Here is a 19729-nt window from a genome sequence, read left to right as displayed (position 1 = left end):
AAAGAATGACACTATCAAGCAGGAGTCTGAAGTTTTAAAAAGAGACTTTAATGACCTCATTAACACACTCAGTAGGTTCAACATACAATTTTTCATCAGTGGACCTCTACCTGCAGGAGGCACCAATATGTTCTCAAGGTTACTGGGATTAAACACATGGCTACAGAACAGCTGCAGGTCAAATGGACTGAACTTCATTGACAATTTTAACTTGTTTTTTGGGAAGAGAGAACTTTTTAGGAGAGACGGACTGCACACAAACAAGAGGGGTGTTAAACTTCTGACAGACAATCTCATTTTCTCAGTGTGCAATCTATCTACTTCTCTTGGGGGTGGCGCATCAGCATCAACATCCAGGAACTCTCCTGTACAAGCTGATGACACCATGTCAGAGCCGGAACATCCTCTCTCCACTGAGGACGACCTGAGGGAGCAGCAGACACTGGACATGAGTGGCAATGACCAACTCTATCAGCTGCCAGAGACACCAAAACCCCAAGAGGAATCCTCCTTGTCCTCTATCTCCCCCCCCACATCACCCCACCTGAACCTCCCAGCAGCCATGGAGAAGCTGGTTTCGGCTGGGACAAGGCTGTCACTTTCCCTGTCAGCCAGCCCTCAGGTGCAAAGAAGAACCACCCCAGCTTCTACTCCACCATCATCTACTGCCACTTCTCCACTGCAGTCCCCCAGACTGTCCCCTAAGAATAATCACACTCCATCACCACCTAGAGCACCTCAACGGAAAAGACAAGCTCCTCAACCCCCGGAAAGGCAGCTTCGCTCACGGCCCCATCGCCAGCAGGAGCTTCACACAGCTTCGTCAGCTGATAAGGGCAAAGAAAAGTGATGTTTTTCGGGTCCTGGCTGCTGCAGTGATGATGTCAGCAGTACATGTTTTCAAAACAAGCTTGGACCTTTGATGCCTGTAATCTCTCCCATTCCAGTACTTATCAGAGAGAGAAAGAACAGAGAGTTCAGGTCAGATTCTGTGAATGTAGCCAATCTACAGCAAATAAAATGTGAAACAGAGATTCTGTGGCAAAGTGCACAAGTTACTAAGTTAGCTCTTCTAAATATCAGATCTCTCACAAACAAATCACACTTAATTAATGATTTTATTACAGCACATGGGCTTGATTTTATACTTTTAACTGAGACTTGGCTAAATGAATGTAGTGCTGCAACTGTTTTATTGGAGTCGGCTCCTCCAGATTTTCATTTTTTAAATGCATCTCGTGCCAGCAGAAAAGGTGGAGGTCTAGCTGCTTTGTTCCATGGTTCTTTTCAGTGCAAGCAGTTATCATTTGGAGACTTCACAACATTTGAGAATCTCTGTGTAGTTTTGAAAGGGACACCACAGATATTACTAGTAACTGTCTACAGGCCTCCGAAGTACAGCACTAATTTTATTGATGAATTTACAGAGATGCTGTCCTTTATTTCTACAGACTTTGACCATTTTGTTATTGCTGGTGACTTTAACATACATATCGACAATCCCAAGGACTGTTTTGCCAAGGAACTACTTGCCATATTGGACTCTTTTGGTCTTTCACAGCATGTTACAGGGAGTACTCATTGTCATGGTCACACGCTGGATATTGTTATCTCAAAGAGTCTCAACATATCAGTGACTGTGAAGGACGTCGCACTGTCAGATCACTACTGTGTGTTCTTTGATATGTGGGCCTCACCAGTCATCAGAGATAGAAGAGTTTGTGTCAAGAAAAGGATTATAAAGGACTGCACAGCTACACTTTTCATGAGTAAATTGTGCACTACACCATGTGAACGATCCAACTCTGTTGATGATTTGCTGAATAGTTTTAATACAAAAATTGTCAGTGTAATGGATGAGATTGCGCCAGTTAAAATGAAGGCCTTGTCTTGCAAACAGAAAGCACCATGGAGAAATGCTTCTGTTGTTCAAATCCAAAAGAGGGAGTGTCGCAAGGCAGAACGCAGATGGCGTAAAACAAGTCTTCATATTCACAAAGAAATCTACAAAGATAGGCTACGTCAATACAACGCGACAATATGCAAAACACGACAATCCTATTTCTCTAGTATCATCAACAATAACACTAACAACAGCAAAATCCTCTTCACCGTGGTCGACAGACTTACTAACTCACCCACACCAATGGCCCCTGAATTAGTATCAACTGAGAGATGTAATGAGTTTGCATTCTTTTTTAACACTAAAATCCAGAATATCAGACAAGCGATTAGTACATCTATATCCAACAATGAGTCTGTACCCTCTCCATCACCTCATAAAAACTCCTTAGTTAAAATGTCAGAGTTCGGTACTGTTGATAGTAATATTTTAACTGACACAGTTAATCATCTCAAATCATCCACTTGCAGTCTTGACACACTACCAACCAATTTTTTAAAGAGTGTGTTTCACACTATAGCACCAGACATACTCCACATTGTAAACACCTCACTCATGTCGGGGGTTTTTCCGAGCTCACTAAAAACTGCAGTTGTAAAGCCTCTTCTAAAAAAGAAAAATTTAGAATCTTCTCTGATAAGTAACTACAGGCCAATTTCTAATCTACCGTTCATGGGCAAAATCATTGAGAAAATAGTTTTCAGGCAAATCACTGGTTTCTTGTCCATAAACAGTAGCCTAGACAAATTCCAGTCCGGGTTCCGGTCTAATCACAGCACTGAGACTGCTCTAATCAAGGTAATTAATGACATCCGCTTAAATACAGAGGCTGGAAAGGTATCTCTTCTATTACTTCTTGACCTTAGTGCTGCCTTTGATACCATTGACCATAAGATTCTTATAGATAGACTCGCAAACTGGGTTGGACTCTCAGGAACAGTCCTGAAGTGGTTCATTTCTTACCTGGAAGGCAGGAACTACTTTGTAGAAATAGAAAATAATATTTCAGAGAACATGCCAGTAACCTGTGGTGTCCCCCAGGGCTCTATTCTTGGTCCACTTTTATTTAATTTATATATGCTTCCTCTTGGCCAGATTCTACAGAACTATGGGCTGTCCTATCACAGCTATGCAGATGATACTCAGATTTACATGGCCCTGTCCCCAAACGACTCTGGCCCAGTTGACTTATTAAGCAAGTGCCTTGAACACATCACAAACTGGATGGGACACAATTTTCTGCAGCTGAATAAAGATAAAACTGAGATTATACTATTTGGGAATAGCACTGAGAGACAAAGATTGGCTACGTATCTGGACTCGAGAGCCCTCAAATCTAAAGAACTGGCTCGCAACCTTGGTGTATCAATGGACTCAGATCTCAGTTTTAGTAGTCATATTAAAGCGGTTACTAGATCAGCATTTTACCATCTTAAGAACATCAGTAAGATTAGAGATTTTCTGACTAAACCAGACCTAGAGAAACTTATCCATGCTTTTATTTCTAGCAGGATTGATTACTGTAATGGTCTCTTAGCTGGACTTCCAAAAAAGACCATTAAACAGCTTCAGCTGATTCAAAATGCAGCTGCCAGAGTTCTCACTCGGAGCAAAAGAAGAGATCATATCACCCCCATCCTCAAATCCTTACACTGGATACCAGTCTGTTATAGAATAGACTTTAAGGTGTTATTACTGGTTTATAAATGTCTCAATGGGGTAGGACCAGCGTATTTATCAGATCTGCTACAGAGATATGAGCCGAGCAGAGATCTCAGATCTTTAGGAACTAGTCAGTTAGTCCTGCCTCGGGTCAAAACTAAACATGGAGAGGCAGCATTTAGCTACTATGCCACTTTTAAATGGAACCAGCTGTCTGAGAATATTAGAAGTGCCCCAACGTTAGACACATTTAAATCAAGACTTAAAACTCTCTTGTTTGAGCAGGCTTACAGCTCAGTTTAAAATATTCTGCACTTTTCTGTAACGGCATTTTATTTCTTTTATTTCTTTTCATTTATTTGTCATTTTAAATTGTTTTAATCATTTTAATCATTTTACTCTTTTTATGTAATTGTCTTATTGGAATTTATGATTTTACTCTGGCTTTTAATGTAATTTCTTTTTCTGTAAAGCACTTTGAATTGCTTCTGTATGAAAGGTGCTCTATAAATAAACTTGCCTTGCCTTGCCTTGCCTAATGTCTGGAATCTCATCACTCATAAGTCCCAGTCATGTGAGGCTAATAGACTCTTGGTTATAGCCCTCTCACAGACTTAAATGGCCAGTTGGTTCTGCTCTCATGTTTCTTTCAGACATGATTGTTGGATTGTTTCTGTGCTAGGTGATGCAGTTGTACTTTCTCCTTTAGCATTAAAGTTATTAAACAATAACAGAGGAATTCATTAAGTTTAGTTTCCCGAAAAAGACACCTCCCCCAAACCCCTTATCTTTGGTAATCATCGTATACAAATGCATTTATACCTGCAAGACATAAGACAACAAGAAATTTCTGTCAGCATTTATTTGTTGTTGCTTGTGTGTTTATTCTATCTAGAACCCTGTTTCTTTTAGCACCAGTCTCAAAATGCGTCTTGTCTTTGCACACACAAGAATGCAATTATGATGTACTTGCACAAAGACATTTTTAATTAAAATGCTAGATGTCTCGCAAATATATTTGGTAGCATTCACCTTGCCTGAACTCAGATAACCTTTTTAAAAAAAAATCACATATGAGAAAAAAATATGACGTTCTGAAGGATGGCTATTTTTAGGTGTGTATGTGTATGAAGGGTATGTTAAACGCCCCTTTGTGTGTGGATATCCTGCCAGATGCAGCCTCCAGGTCTGACCAAAATGACACTAGCTCATCTTTTATACATTTCCTTAGTGGCCTCTTTCTGCAGATGTGACTGTATGAATAGAATACTCACTCTAGCAGAGATGTCCAAACCTCTGCCCTTCATTCTCACTGGAACATTCTAAACCGACATATCATTTGGCTGTTTACGGGCCTTATTTTCTGCAGAAGTTATCCTCATTAATGAACTGAATCACCCTCACGCCCATTTATTTGATTCAGCTTAGCATGTGTGGGAAGAATCAAATAAAACTTCTGTTCCTATAAACCTCCAGACTGATGGACAGATGGATTCATGTGCTAGTCAGCTCTGCTGGTGTATTTAAAGGGGCAATTGGTGCAAGTAATGATATGCAAATAAATGTATAGCTCTATTAATAATTCTCATACATCAGGTGGTTCTTGAACATTATGAGCATAACCTCTCTTCTTCTGAGATATCAGTTGTGGTATAGATAGTATACTCAGCTTCTAAAGATTTTACTGTTCTCACCAGCACAACATTTAGGCTCTGGAGAAATATTTATGCATTGTGCCTTATTTATGTAGGTGCCTTTGGAAAACAAGCATTTGTTTAAATTAATGTTGATACTATACTGATAATGAATTTTGTATTTTTGCACAGTGCATTCAATCACCACGGGGTATATGTAAAACCTGATACTAAAGTGGATGTTTATCTCACTGTTTTTTCTCATTCTCCCTTGCAGAGTGCAGCAATGGAGGAGACAGTAATATGGGAACAGCACACAGTAACTCTACACAGGGTGAGTACTGTTGCATTCTTTTTCTTAACTAGATTTTTTTGCGCTACACTGAATATTCAATTACATTTATTAACTGAAGTGTTCAAAGCCTTAAGACCTATTGGAGTTCCCTGGTAAAAAGTAGTGATTGAGTGTCTTAAAAATCTTCATCGTAAAAAACGCTGTTTCCCCACTTTTTGACAAGTTTTTACCAAGAGTTAATATCTATTTTCAGTCCTGCTATGTTTTGACACAAGTAAATCACTGGCTTTATTGTTAGCTCATATACAGGTGCTGGTCATAAAGTTAGAATATCATGAAAAAGTTGATTTATTTAAGTAATTCTATTTAAAAAGTAAAACTTGTATATATTACTCATTCATTACACACAGACTGATATATTTCAAGTGTTTTATTACTTTTAATTTGATGATTATAACTGACAAATACCCAAATTTGAATATTGTGAAAATGTTCAATATTTAAGACACCTGGTGTCACACTCTAATCAAATAATTAACTCAAAACACCTGCAAAGGCCTTTATTAGTCGGTCTTTCCAGTTCTTTAGGCTACACAATCATGGGAAAGACTGCTGACTTGACAGTTGTCCAAAAGACGATTATTGACACCTTACACAAGCAGAGCAAGGCACAAAAGGTCATTGCTAAAGAGGCTGGCTGTTCACAGAGCTCTGTGTCCAAGCACATTCATAGAGAGGCAAAGGGAAGGAAAAGATGTGGTAGAAAGAAGTGTACAAGCAATAAGGATAACCGCACCCTGGAGAGGGTTGTGAAACAAAACCCATTCAAAAATGTGGGGGAGATTCACAAAGACTGGACTGCAGCTGGAGTCTGCTTCAAGAACCACCACACACAGACATATGCAAGACATGGGATTCAGCATCGCGTTCCTTGTGTCAAGCCACATTTGAACGGGAGATAGCGTCAGAAGTGTCTCACTTTTTAAATAAGGACTGGACTGCTGCTGAATGGTCCAAAGTTATGTTCTCTGATGAAAGTAAATTTAGCATTTTCTGTGGAAATCAAGGTCCCAGAGTCTGGAGGAAGAGAGGAGAGGCACAGAATCCATGTTGCTTGAGGTCCAGTGTAAAGTTTCCACAGTCAGTGATGGTTTGGGGTGCCATGTCATCTGCTGGTGTTGGTCCACTGTGTTTTCTGAAGTCCACACAGCTGTCTACCAGGAAGTTTTAGAGCACTTCATGCTTCCTGCTGCTGACCAACTTTATGGAGATGCAAATTTCATTTTCCAACAGGACCTGGCACCTGCGCACAGTGCCAAAGCTACCAGTACCTGGTTTAAGTACCATAGTATCCCTGTTCTTAATTGACCAGCAAACTTGCCTGACTATAACCCCATAGAAAATCTATGGGATATTGTGAAGAGGAAGACCCAATATGCCAGACCAAACAATGCAGAAGAGCTGAAAGCCAGTATCAGAGCAACCTGGGCTCTCATATAACACCTGAGCAGTGCCACAGACTGATCGACTCTAGGCCACGCTGCATTGCTGCAGTAATTCAGGCAAAAGGAGCCCCAACTAACCATTGAGTGCTGCACATGCTCATAGTTTTCAGTTGGCCAGCATTTATAAAAATACTTTTACTTTTATTAATTTTTTTAATTGGTCTTAAGTATTATTCTAATTTTCTGAGATACTGAATTTGGGGTTTTCATTAGTTGTCAGATATCATCAAATTAAAAAATATATCATTCTGTGTGTTTTTCATGATATTCTAATTATATTTGGATTAATTGACTTCAGAAAAATAGAATACTTCTGACAGCAGTATCCTCACTTTTGTTTCTTTCCCACACCTTGTGTGATAAGATCTTTTCCTCTCTGTGTTCTTCTCTGCCCTTTCACTCTATCTTTTTGACCATCACCTCCCCTCATTTATCTCTTAAGCCCCTGTCTCATTTCTCCATTTTAATCTCTTTATTGCTTTCCATTTTTACTTTCTCTCCACCTTCTTACTCTGTGCAGACAATAAGCTTAAGTTGTGCATGTTTACAAAATATAGATGGAATTATAGATTTTTATTTCTTTTTTGTCTTTGATCATCTGTTCAGGTCTGTTTTTATATCTGCCTTATAGTAATTACATTAGTTTCTTTCCCCCTCCAGGCACCAGGTTTTGGATTTGGAATCGCTATCTCAGGTGGGAGGGATAACCCACACTTTCAGAGTGGAGAGACCTCCATTGTCATCTCTGATGTGCTGAAAGGAGGACCAGCGGAGGGACTCCTGCAGTAAGACATCCTTCTCCACTAATTCTTATTTTCTGGCATGCCCTTTCTTCATTTGTAAAGATACATGGAAGGATTGCTGATCTAAGCTTTTGTCAGTGCTGCTTGTTGTTGAATTGAGTGTGACTGACACTTTTGCTGACGATCTGCCATGCCCTTACAGGGAGAATGACAGAGTTGTGATGGTCAACGCAGTCTCCATGGATAATGTTGAGCATGCATATGCAGTGCAGCAGCTTCGGAAAAGTGGAAAGAATGCAAAAATCGTAAGTTAGATTTTATGTCCATTCAGTGATTGTACGCTGACATATGTACAGTATTGTTTATCAGTTCTAACTAGTCCTACAAAATCATATGCAAGACCCCTGGGCATTATGAAATATGTTTAGGAGTTGTTGTAAAGGACCAGATTAAGGACAGCTGACACAATAATCTGAACATTTGTGAGGTTAGATTTGCGTTAGAAGAAATGCTTTTCTGCTCTCTTAGACCATCAGACGGAAAAGGAAGGTCCAAATCCCAATGGGGCGTCATGGAGAGAGGGAAACCATGTCAGAGCATGATGAAGACGATGACAGCTATGAGGATGAGATTTATGAAGTGCGGAGTGGAAGGAGTGGGCCCAGTGCATACAGTGGTGGTGGTGCCACAGGCCGGCGGAGTGGCAGAGGTGAGCGACTGGGCGGGAGGAGGGAGCGGGACAGAGAGCGCAGCGGCTCCAGAGAGAGAAGTCTCTCCCCACGCTCCGATCGCCACTCTGTGTCCTCCAACGTTCCTCCGCGCCCAGCCAAAGTCACCCTTGTCAAGTCCCGCAAGAATGAAGGTTAGCTTCACCCTGTCAAACTGTCAGCAAGATTCTCCTAAAGACTTCTTCTAAAACAAACCATGGTGTTTTTGATCAGTTAACACCACTTATATTTGCATATTATATATATATTTTTTCCAGCTAGTTCCTAATGCCGCCTGTGGCTCTTCTCCCTCATCCCCTACCTATTTGTGCAGCCATCAGTTTCTTCTGTAGAGTTGTATCACTGCTAGAATAATTCTATTCACAATATTTTCTGTATTGTTATAGTATTTTTTTTTTTATTATTACTACTAATCAAAGCCATATTACAAGATGATTGTCTCCTTACATAGCCATTATGTAAACACCATCCTATCATGCTTCATTTATATACAGTGAAATTTCAAGTGTTTTTAAAATATATACAGATGAGGCCATATATTTATACACGTAGGCTTAAGTCTTTCAAACTCATATTCATGTAACCATGCCTTTATTTCACTCAGATCAATCAGATTTTTTCAGTGGGTTACTAGTTTACATACAACAGCCTGATAGATTTCAGACATTGAGGTAATTTTTTAGAAGATTCTTGGTTTCCCGTTGAATTTTGAAGCTGAAAAATAAAATGGATTTCATATGGCTATGGTTAAGCAATCTAAAGACAAAACATCAAAATACAGACACGGTTTATTTGAAGTTTTTTATCCATTGGAAATTTGTAATCAAACCTGAAATATATTAGTCCCAAATATTATTTTGAAATTATGTAATAGGTCTTATGTAAACATTTTAACCCCTGAAGAGGGTAAATGTACATTGGGTAAAGTACATTTGAACTTGTGCTCAGTTGGTCGTCAGACAGCTGGAAAGTGAGCCAGCTCATCGGCCAATTTGTGTACTTTATACATTAACATGCACCTCGCACACATTTGTTTATAAGGCACTTAATCATCACATGCAATTTTTGGATTGTGACAAGCTTTGCAAATAGGTACAGTTGTATGCAGATACAAAACTTATATGCTAACATTGTATTTGCATATTGCTGCTCTTCACTTTTACAAGCAGAATATGGCCTTCGCCTGGCCAGCCACATCTTCGTGAAGGATATCTCCCCTGAGAGCCTGGCAGCCAGGGACGGCAACATCCAGGAAGGAGATGTTGTGCTGAAGGTGAGAGAGCAGGACTGCCCTGAAATAGAAACTTGCAAAAGATTAAAGAACAGAAAAATGGAAGACAACAGAAAAGATGAAATAAGAATGGTGAAAGAACATTAGAAAGGGATAGATACTGTCAGGCCAGGTTGAGATGGGATGGAGTGTTAATAATTTTACTTTGAGTTAAATTATGATTAATGGAATACATTTAATGTTGTTTTCCCCAAAAATGCTTTGCGAGTGTAAACATTGCCCTAATGACCTCTTAACTCATGCTTTTAGATAAATGGCACAGTGACAGAGAACCTGTCTCTGATAGATGCCAAAAAGTTGATTGAAAGATCTAAGGGCAAACTGAAGATGGTGGTGCAGAGGGATGAGAGAGCCACCCTGCTGAACATCCCTGACCTGGATGACAGCATTCCATCTGCCAACGCTTCTGATAGAGATGGTAAGTATTGATGGGGTTTTTTTTTGTTTTGTTTTTTTTAACTTTTGCATAACACCATACCAAGAATCATACCTTGATTACAGTACTGTAGATTGTGTTCAGTTATTTTTGTATTTGTTTTGTTTTTTATATTGATGACATCTAAATTTAAAACTCATGAATCATTTGTCTGCATTGTGTGGAGTGTATCATGCAGTGTTTTGTCTCATGAAATGAAAGTATTCCTTATGTCCTTATGTTACAGATATTTCGGATATCCATTCAGTAGCATCTGACCACTCAAACCGATCCCATGACAGAAAGAGAAGCAGTCGATCTCGCTCCCCGGATCGGCGCTCGGAGCCCTCTGATCATTCCAGACATTCCCCCCCTCAAATAAGCAATGGCAGGTCTGTACACTCTTTTCATTTTTTTTCCCCACTCTTTTTTTCCCCTCCCTTCTTTTCCTTCTTTTTTCCCCCTTTCCCCAGTCTCTGCCTTGTTTTTCTAATTCTCTTTTTCTCTCTGCCTGAGTTTATAAAACTGCATGAAGTTCAGCTTTGGTTTCTTTCAATTTTTTTTTAAACATAGCATGCATTGTAAATGTTGTTGATCTCACTCCACTGGCCACTGGATGTCATCACGTCTCCACTTCCTACATTTGTCAGTTTAATATAAATTTGTAGAATTTTCATAAGTCTGCAATAGCGTTAGCAGTATTTCTGCTGCACTAAGTGTGTTATTGTGATATTTCTCCATGAAAGCTTGAAAAAACTGTTTGATTAAAGGGTTTGCATCATCATCATCATCATCATCATCACCCCTCTCTCATTTCTCCTCTCTGACTGCTTATATGCCAAGGGATGTTTCTATCCCTGTAGAAATGTCCACTAACTACATGTGCTACACTGCTCTCATAATTAAAACCATCCTGTACACAGATCTGAGCCAGCTAATTTTTATCTTTGCAAGACAAATTTCATTTATGCTAATGTGCAACACTACATTCCAGCATCTCCTTATACGTTTCATTTTGTCTATTTTTAATCAGTCATAGTGTCCATAATTTAAGGCTTTATTACTGTGAGGTATAGTAGTGTGTTTTACTACACACTCGTAATGTCACTAGTGTTTTTTGTTTATTTGTTTGTTTGTTTTTTACTGAGCCACACTATAATTACTGGCAAGGATATTCATCAGTGTCACGAAATAAAGTAGGACTATGTGATGTCTGACTGCACTGAGAGAGGAAGGAGGAATGGAGGAAAGAGAGCTATGTTTGTGCAGTTTGTAAGCAACCCCTCCCTTTCTGGTCACTCTGACATTAAAGGTCACTGAATGGACACACTGAATTTCTGTGCCTGTGTGCACATTTTTTTTCAGGGTGCTTTCTCGTTTAACAATCAGGTACAGAGTACACACTGCACCTGGAGTTAGTCTCTCCCTCTTTTGCCATCACTCCAGATCAGAAGGGCTTGTCTAAATATAGCCCAACAAAGGAGCAGCAAAACACAGCTGTGACCTTCAAGACTACCAAACTGCCCCAGCCATGCCATATCTATCTCTCTCTCTCTCTCTCTCTCTCTCTCTCTCTCTCTCTCTCTCTCTCTCGTTTTTATTTTTTTTGCTTGTTTATTGTCTTTTGATGCAAACAGTGCTTTATTGGTTGTGTGCCTAGGTTTGATAGCAAGGAAAATGCATGTGCTTTTTATTTTGACTGCCTGGCAGGCCAAGCAGCCTACATTAATAATTACATATATTGTCTTATTCTTGGGTGGTTCTTTACGCCCCCCTGTGTAGTTAGTCTTGCTTATGGCTATGTTTTGGTTTTATCTGAATACACCTGTATGTGTTCTGAACTTGGTACCATAGATGCTATATGCAGAAGATGACCTTGGTTTATTGAGAATAACACACTAACTCTCTCACCCTGTGTTGTTCTCAGTGTGACAGAGTTTGACTCAAAAGCTTGTCTTTGTGTTTGTAGTCACAGAAGTCGTGACGAGGAGCGAATCTCAAAGCCACTTCCTGTGCCTGCTAAAATGGTGGAGGAAACGCCTAAAATGCTGGAACAGGCTGTGACCAGAGAAGAAAAACAGCTTCCTCCTCTACCAGGTCAGAGTTCAAGAAAATACCCAGCTTCACCTGTCTGTGTAGCTTATTGCAGTTAGGGCATTTAAATGACATTACATGAGTTTCACATGCTTGTTATTCTCCTATAAATTTTCTTCAAAAGCATTTGTATGCAGATATAATCCGCTGAAAATGAAGATGATACAAGGGAGTGTATATGTGCAGTAGTGGCAATAAGCATGAGTTGATCAGTTTTGACACTGTCTCCCTGCCGGCAGCATCCTACTGTGTGTCTGTCTGACCTCCGTTAGCAGGGGACCCACTTCTTTATAATCGTGTCTGACTGTGTCTCTGTGTGAGTGCTTACCATTGTTTGTTAATGTGTGCCTTTGCCATTTGTGATTTTTACACTATATACTGTGTACTGCTCTCCACAGAGCCAAAGCCTGTGTATGCCCAGCCTGGTCAGCCTGATGTGGACTTACCTGTTAGTCCTGCTGATGCTCCTGTGCCCAGTGTTGCACATGATGACAGCATTCTTCGGTAAAAAAAAGTCTATATTATTAAAATATAGGATATTTTTCAGTTGTGTGTATGCTTTTTTTAGGTGTCTGATGACATTGCTTGATTAACAACATCATTGTCATATAAACAGTTACAGGGATTTGTTCATGGGTTACAGTGATGTCATTTTTATTTCTTCCCCCTTCTTTTTATTGATAATTTTGAATATTACAATAACATACATTCCCCAAACCTTAAATGACAGGCACCCCCTCCCTGGTCTTCAACCTGTAAATGTATATGTAAACTAAGTTTACAAATGAGTAAAAGTTGGGGGTAATAACTATTATCTAGTGCTTCCTCAAACACCTCCAGGAGAAGAGTGGGTATTTTTTCTTTAAAGTTTTGATAGAACTCTATGCCAAATAAGGGCCTGGTGTTTTTCGACTATTCATAGAGTAGATTGCTTCTACAATTTCCTCTAGGGTGATGGGATACTCTAGGTTCTGCAAAATGCTAGGGTCTAAACTGGCCAGTTTTAATTTATCCAAAAAAGAGTGCATAATGTCTGTTAGGGTGGCATTCACAGGAATAAAGTGAAGCGTAGTAGTTGACAAAGATATTGTTAATGTCCTGGGTGTGAGTTACTGTATTATCTAATGAATTTTTAATCTGGGATATTAATCTAGAAGCAGTAAACCTCCTCATTTGATGGGCCAGTAGCCGACTGCCAAGGTCACCGAATTCATATATTAGGCCATGCATGTGCCAAATGAGTTTTAGCTTTTTCTGTAGCAAGCAGGTTAAATTCCGGTTGATCGTGTTTGTGATTTCAGCAATTCAGTAGAAAGTTTTACAAAAATAGTTCTATATAAATGAAGTATTGATTTAGAGATTTCCTCCTTTTGTATTAGTCTAATTTAGTTTTTATATGAGGAAAATGAGATTATCTCTCCCTAAAGCACAGCTTTCAGTGATTCCCATAATGTTGCCTTTGAAATCAAATTTGATCTGTTGATGGTCAAAAAAAAAGTGGTCAGTGGTGTCTGAAATCTTAGAGCAAAAAGATTCCTTTATAAGAAGCTGAGGGATCAAGTGCCAATGGGGGGTGGGGGGGAACAAACTTCATATCTATTTGTTTTGAAGCATGATCAGATATAACTATGGCCAAATAGTCAACACAAGTAACAGAATCCAAAAGCTCACTATTTTAGAAAGCGAAGCCGTTTTCGAGCTAGATCGATCCAGAACTGGATTCATGACACAATTTAAATCACTGCCCAGAGTAAGTTTGTGAGAGTCAAATTAATGCACAGACCACAAGCAAGATTAATCATAGTACAGTTGTTGTGGGTTTTTTTTAAGTGTGTAAGAGACTACAGATACAAGCTACATATTCCTTTGTCTTTTCTCCCTGTTTACAGTGTGAATAATCTGATCCCACTGTCCCTGTGCTCTGAGAGTGGAACAGATTCTTGGTGGATAATGTTTTATCACGACTGCCTGCCTAACCTATTTCTCTGGTTTGGGTTAAAGTTTAATAAAGTAATTCTCCTTGTCTGAAAGTGTGAGTGATCAGTGAGAGTGGTTTCCATCCCATCGCAAAGCTGAGGCTCATTTCTAAACGTCTCCCTATGCCATCTGTAGGGCACAATTGGTCATAAATCGTTTGTGTACTCACATAGTGTTGTGCTGTATGTCGAAAATCATTTTTACTGTGGTACTGGGGTCAAGTTTCATTGTGGAATTAGCGCCTTTTTACGGTCTGTTTTAGTTGTATTATCTGTGATGTGCGTTGTGTAGAGAGGATGGCACAGCTTTGGGACGCAGCCTGAGCTCCTTTACTGACTGACACAGACAAATTTACTGTTTACAAACGTGGCACAAAAAATGGCTTGGGGATCTATATGTGAATTTCTTGAATTTTATTTTCTATTGTTTTCATTTTAAAGTCTAAATGTGGGCTTCTAGTGTTGACAGAAACAATAATACAATTTAAATATCACAGTTTATATTTGAGTTGTGTGTATGAGTAATGAGTTGGTCCCCAATATGCCAGCTACTGTAATGACAGCTGCAACCCAGGAATACAATTAAATTCCTGATGTGTAGGTTCCACCCAGAGAAAGTTGCAGCAAATTATATGAAAGAAGAAAAAATTAATAAATTATCTTGGTAAATTGGTAGACATTCTCAGTTTCCTCAGACAACAGTAGTTGCTGAGTCTCCTTACACATTTTTTTGGTGTTTTGTTACCAGGTTAGATACTTGTTTGGTAGTGATGCTCCAAAATTAATTCTTAATTAAAATCCAACAAAGCTGACACGAAATGAAAAATTAGTCCCTGTTAAATAAACATTAAAATTATCTTTTTGACACTATTGTTTATGATTCTATTATCAGGACAATTGGTTGTGCTATCAGGTCTTTTCTAATTACTTCATTTCCTGTGTTTTGCATATCAAGCAAGATGACAAGTATTCATCTGAATTAAAATGTTGGTGTAAAAATTCAAAGAGAATATATCTTCTCAGACACACTTTTCATTAATTCATTCATTATCTGTAACCGCTTGTCCAGTTCAGGGTTGCGGTGGGTCCAGAGCCTACCTGGAATCATTGGGCGCAAGGCGGGAATACACCCTGGAGGGGGCACCAGTCCTTCACAGGGCAACACAGATACACACATTCACTCACACACTCACACCTACGGACACTTTTGAGTCGCCAATCCACCTACCAACGTGTGTTTTTGGACTGTGGGAGGAAACCGGAGCACCCGGAGGAAACCCCCGCGGACACGGGGAGAACACACCAACTCCTCACACACAGTCACCCGGAGCGTGAATCGAACCCACAACCTCCAGGCCCCTGGAGCTGTGTGACTGCAACACTACCTGCTGCGCCACCGTGCCGCCCTACTCATACACACTGCACTAACAAAAATTATTTAACTTTTTTGGCTGAAATTACTCAGTGCATCTCTAATGTGTTATTTCTTCCTGTTTTGCTATAAAATGTAATAAGGAATCTTGAATGCTCCGTTTTTCCAGACCTAGTATGAAGCTGGTGAAATTTAAGAAGGGTGAAAGTGTGGGGTTGCGGCTGGCTGGTGGCAATGATGTGGGCATCTTCGTGGCTGGAGTTCTGGAGGATAGTCCTGCTGCTAAAGAGGGCCTGGAGGAGGGAGACCAGATACTCAGGGTGAGACGGTTTCTTCATTCAGTCCCAATCCTAAATGCCCAAAACGACACAGAGTGAGCCGAGTGGCCAAAATAAGGACATAAACATTTTTCAGGATTGTTATAAATGTAAATGTTATTTAGTCATTCAGATTCCTATTGAATTTTATAAACATATAATTATGAACCTATAAGAATTCATATGATTTGTTAGGCAACAGTCCAAGCTGTTTCCAATCTTTACAAGTCTGATGGGTGTTTTAGTTCTGATGAATGATACGAGTGGAACACTCAAATGCCTCAGGAGGAGGGAGATTTGGTATTCTAGTTTGATGTTCCTTTTTTATTTTCTCTGATGGCAGGCCTAGATTTATGGGGTTTGATTCTCAAACTGTTCCTTCCCTGCTTTATAAATGCTCTTAAACCCCACTCTGTATCATCATGCTTGTATTTTAATGGTAATTTCCCTGGTGATGTTGGATTTTTTTCCAGCCCAGCTCCCGACAGCTACTTCGGCATTTTCTTCCTACATGCTTTACTTTAGTCAGAACACAGACACACATTCTATATGCCTTGCAATGGTCTGAAACTAAAGTATGGTAAATGTGTCATTTATTTTGGACTCTTGTTAGTTAAGCAATATTTAAGTGTTTGTAAGACCACACTTTGTTCTTTCCTCAGGTAAATAATGTTGACTTTGCAAATATCATCCGAGAAGAAGCTGTGCTCTTTCTTCTAGACCTGCCTAAAGGGGAGGAAGTCACTATTCTGGCACAGAAAAAGAAGGATGGTGAGCACATAGTTGTCCTTTTCTTGGTTCATCTTTTTTCATTTAATCTGTTTGCATAAAGATATACTGTACTTAATAGTTGTGAACTGGAATTTGGCTTCTTGAAGTGAATCAAAAGACTGAAGGCATACATTCATATATAGAAGCTAGTAAAGTGTATATTTTAATATCTATTAAATATTTATACACATTTATATAAAATGGTGAGAAATTAGGTTTTTTTTCCCGCCCTAACACACTTTTCTCTGTTCTTTAGTGTACCGTCGGATTGTCGAGTCAGATGTAGGTGACTCCTTTTACATCAGAACTCATTTTGAGTATGAAAAGGAGTCTCCGTATGGTCTGAGCTTTAATAAGGGTGAGGTGTTTAGAGTGGTCGATACATTGTACAACGGCAAGCTGGGTTCCTGGCTCGCAATCCGTATTGGCAAAAATCATCAGGAAGTGGAAAGAGGCATCATCCCTAACAAAAACAGGTACCTTTATATGCAGTTGTCTTTTGTTTATTCCAGCTATTAATTGTTTATATGTTTTAAGTAATATTTTGGCCTCCAAAATGAGTAATACACTAAACTTGCGTTTGCTGTTCTCTGTCTCTCCAGAGCGGAGCAATTATCTAGTGTGCAGTACACACTTCCTAAGACAGCAGGTGGGGACAGAGCAGACTTCTGGAGGTTTCGTGGCCTGCGGAGCTCTAAGAGGAACCTAAGGAAAAGCAGAGAGGACCTTTCTGCCCAGCCTGTCCAGACAAAGTTCCCTGCCTATGAGAGAGTGGTCCTCCGAGAAGGTAAGAAGTTTATATACTAGTGACTGAAAGGCTTCAGTATCAATTAATTTGAGCAGCTGTCTTATTTTTATCATTGTACAAACACTCTTTATGGAAACAACAGTCTGCTGCAAAGCTCCAGGGTCTAGGGGTGGTGATTTTGATCCTTTTCTCAGATTACAGTCTGTGACTTCCATAACTTGAATAACAAGCAGTAAGTGTCCTCAGATTTGAAATTTAAAGACTGTCATTAAAAAGTACTTACAATTAAATGTGATGAGCTAAAACTGCCAGTGTCCCAACTTGTTTTGTTGGATGTTCATTTTGCTCTTGAATATTGCATTTTTACAAGTATTTTACCAAACATTGTGAGTTGCTGGTATTTTATATTCACAATTTTTTGATATTTACAAAATAAAATAAGGTTGGTCAGTTTGGTTTTTTTCCCCAGTTTAAAATAAATAAATAAATATATATATATATATATATATATATATATATATATATATTCTTGTAGTGTAGTTCATATAGTAAAATTTATTGTGGTCTGTTACATATTAGCTGGTTTCCTGAGACCTGTGGTAATATTCGGTCCCATTGCTGATGTTGCACGAGAGAAGCTTTCGAGGGAGGAGCCAGAACAGTTTGAGCTTGCAAGTGAGTAGCAGTGATGTCTTATGATGTCAAAACAATGATTTACAGCAGGAAGCTCTGATTATATCCATTTATTATAAGCCTCTTGAACTGAACATTGCATGAACGGTATTTTTAACTGTTAACAAACAAAACTACACTTCTCATGGTGGACTCTGTCATCTTCAGAGAGTGAGCCCAGAGATGCTGGCACAGATCAGCGAAGTTCTGGAATCATTCGTCTCCATACCATTAAGCAGATCATTGACAGAGTGAGTATCTGAGACTCTTAATTACATGTTCAAAATGTGGTTCCTTTCTCAACACACAGGCTTAACCTCATGTTCTCTGTGTCTTCTGTTAGGATAAGCATGCTGTTTTGGACATTACCCCTAATGCTGTAGACCGTCTAAACTATGCCCAGTGGTACCCAATTGTGGTATTCCTAAACCCTGACAGCAAACAGGGCGTAAAGAACATGAGAACCAGGCTCTGTCCTGAGTCCAGAAAAAGTGCTAGGAAACTGTATGAGCGTGCTCTGAAACTGAGAAAGAACAACCACCACCTCTTCACCAGTAAGTAGATAGGGACAGCAAAAGACCACTTTTTATTCATTCTTACGCTATAAATTGAACTTTATTATAGCATGGTTAATTTGTGTTTCTCTCACTCCTACACCTTTAGCCACCATAAACTTGAATAACATGAACGATGGTTGGTATGGAGCTCTGAAAGAGACCATCCAGCAACAGCAGAACCAGCTGGTCTGGGTTTCTGAGGGCAAGGTAAGCTTCTCTAAATGCAAAAAATAACATTTTTTGAATCATCTCTCAAAACAGGTTTTTAATTTTTATTTATTTGATTAAAGCTGAGGCATTTGAATTATTTTAAGAAAACTTTTGGATATGCCAAATCTTAAGTTTTTTTTACTATATTATCTATTGGTATGTCACCATGACAAGCTTTTGTCTGCAAATTAGACAAATGCAGAAAAGACCATGACCTGAATACCTGAGTCGTGTTGAAGTGTTGCATTCTCTTTCTTCTGTGCTGTTATCATGATTGCGAACATATGCTTTTTTTATTGGTGGTTCAATATTTTCCTTTATATTCATTTCCTTTAATTCATTTCCTGGAATGTTCAACTTAGCAGAGATTTTGTTGATAGATCATTTTGGCTGTCTGACATCTCTGTAACATTTTTAGGCTGACGGAGCTCCAGAGGATGACCTGGATATCCACGATGACCGCCTCTCCTACCTCTCAGCACCAGGCAGTGAGTATAGCATGTACAGCACAGACAGCCGGCACACCTCTGACTATGAGGACACGGACACAGAAGGCGGAGCCTATACAGACCAGGAGCTAGATGAGACTCTAAATGACGAGGTGGGCTTACCCAGTGAGCCAGCCATCACCCGCTCTTCAGAGCCTGTACGAGAAGACCTGCCCGTCATCCAGGACACTCCTGGGTACCCCAGCTACCAGCATGCTGTGCCCCAGCCTGAGCCCCTGAACCGCATCGACCCTGCTGGTTTTAAGATGCCCGCCCCCCAGCAGGTATGCAAAAGTATCCATTTTGGGTTTAGAATTGTGTAATTATTTGTTCTTTATGTTGTCAATT

At 39.5% G+C, this 19729-nt stretch overlaps 1 protein-coding gene across 11 annotated transcripts in view; it reads left to right on the top strand.

Annotated features, from left to right (window-relative positions):
- tjp1b (tight junction protein 1b) overlaps nucleotides 1-19729 on the top strand; it is a 79017-nt gene that overhangs the window by 51917 nt on the left and 7371 nt on the right. For 6 of the 11 annotated variants that reach the window (XM_066669929.1, XM_066669928.1, XM_066669926.1 and 3 more), the window contains exons 4-21: nucleotides 5477-5533; nucleotides 7660-7784; nucleotides 7945-8047; nucleotides 8271-8604; nucleotides 9640-9743; nucleotides 10011-10179; nucleotides 10424-10568; nucleotides 12146-12273; nucleotides 12669-12774; nucleotides 15788-15938; nucleotides 16598-16706; nucleotides 16963-17182; nucleotides 17309-17493; nucleotides 18034-18129; nucleotides 18295-18377; nucleotides 18470-18680; nucleotides 18790-18890; nucleotides 19312-19665. In XM_066669929.1, coding sequence (XP_066526026.1) covers nucleotides 5477-5533; nucleotides 7660-7784; nucleotides 7945-8047; nucleotides 8271-8604; nucleotides 9640-9743; nucleotides 10011-10179; nucleotides 10424-10568; nucleotides 12146-12273; nucleotides 12669-12774; nucleotides 15788-15938; nucleotides 16598-16706; nucleotides 16963-17182; nucleotides 17309-17493; nucleotides 18034-18129; nucleotides 18295-18377; nucleotides 18470-18680; nucleotides 18790-18890; nucleotides 19312-19665 — 2781 coding nt within the window. Of the gene's footprint in view, nucleotides 1-5476; nucleotides 5534-7659; nucleotides 7785-7944; nucleotides 8048-8270; nucleotides 8605-9636; nucleotides 9744-10010; nucleotides 10180-10423; nucleotides 10569-12145; nucleotides 12274-12668; nucleotides 12775-15787; nucleotides 15939-16597; nucleotides 16707-16962; nucleotides 17183-17308; nucleotides 17494-18033; nucleotides 18130-18294; nucleotides 18378-18469; nucleotides 18681-18789; nucleotides 18891-19311; nucleotides 19666-19729 lie in introns of all 11 variants that reach the window. The other 5 variants (XM_066669924.1, XM_066669923.1, XM_066669922.1 and 2 more) reach the window with 1 other exon arrangement.

This window comes from Hoplias malabaricus, chromosome 4, assembly GCF_029633855.1.
Source record: "Hoplias malabaricus isolate fHopMal1 chromosome 4, fHopMal1.hap1, whole genome shotgun sequence".
Classification (NCBI taxonomy): Eukaryota; Metazoa; Chordata; class Actinopteri; order Characiformes; family Erythrinidae; genus Hoplias; species Hoplias malabaricus.
This window is presented reverse-complemented; position numbering and strand designations above follow the sequence as displayed.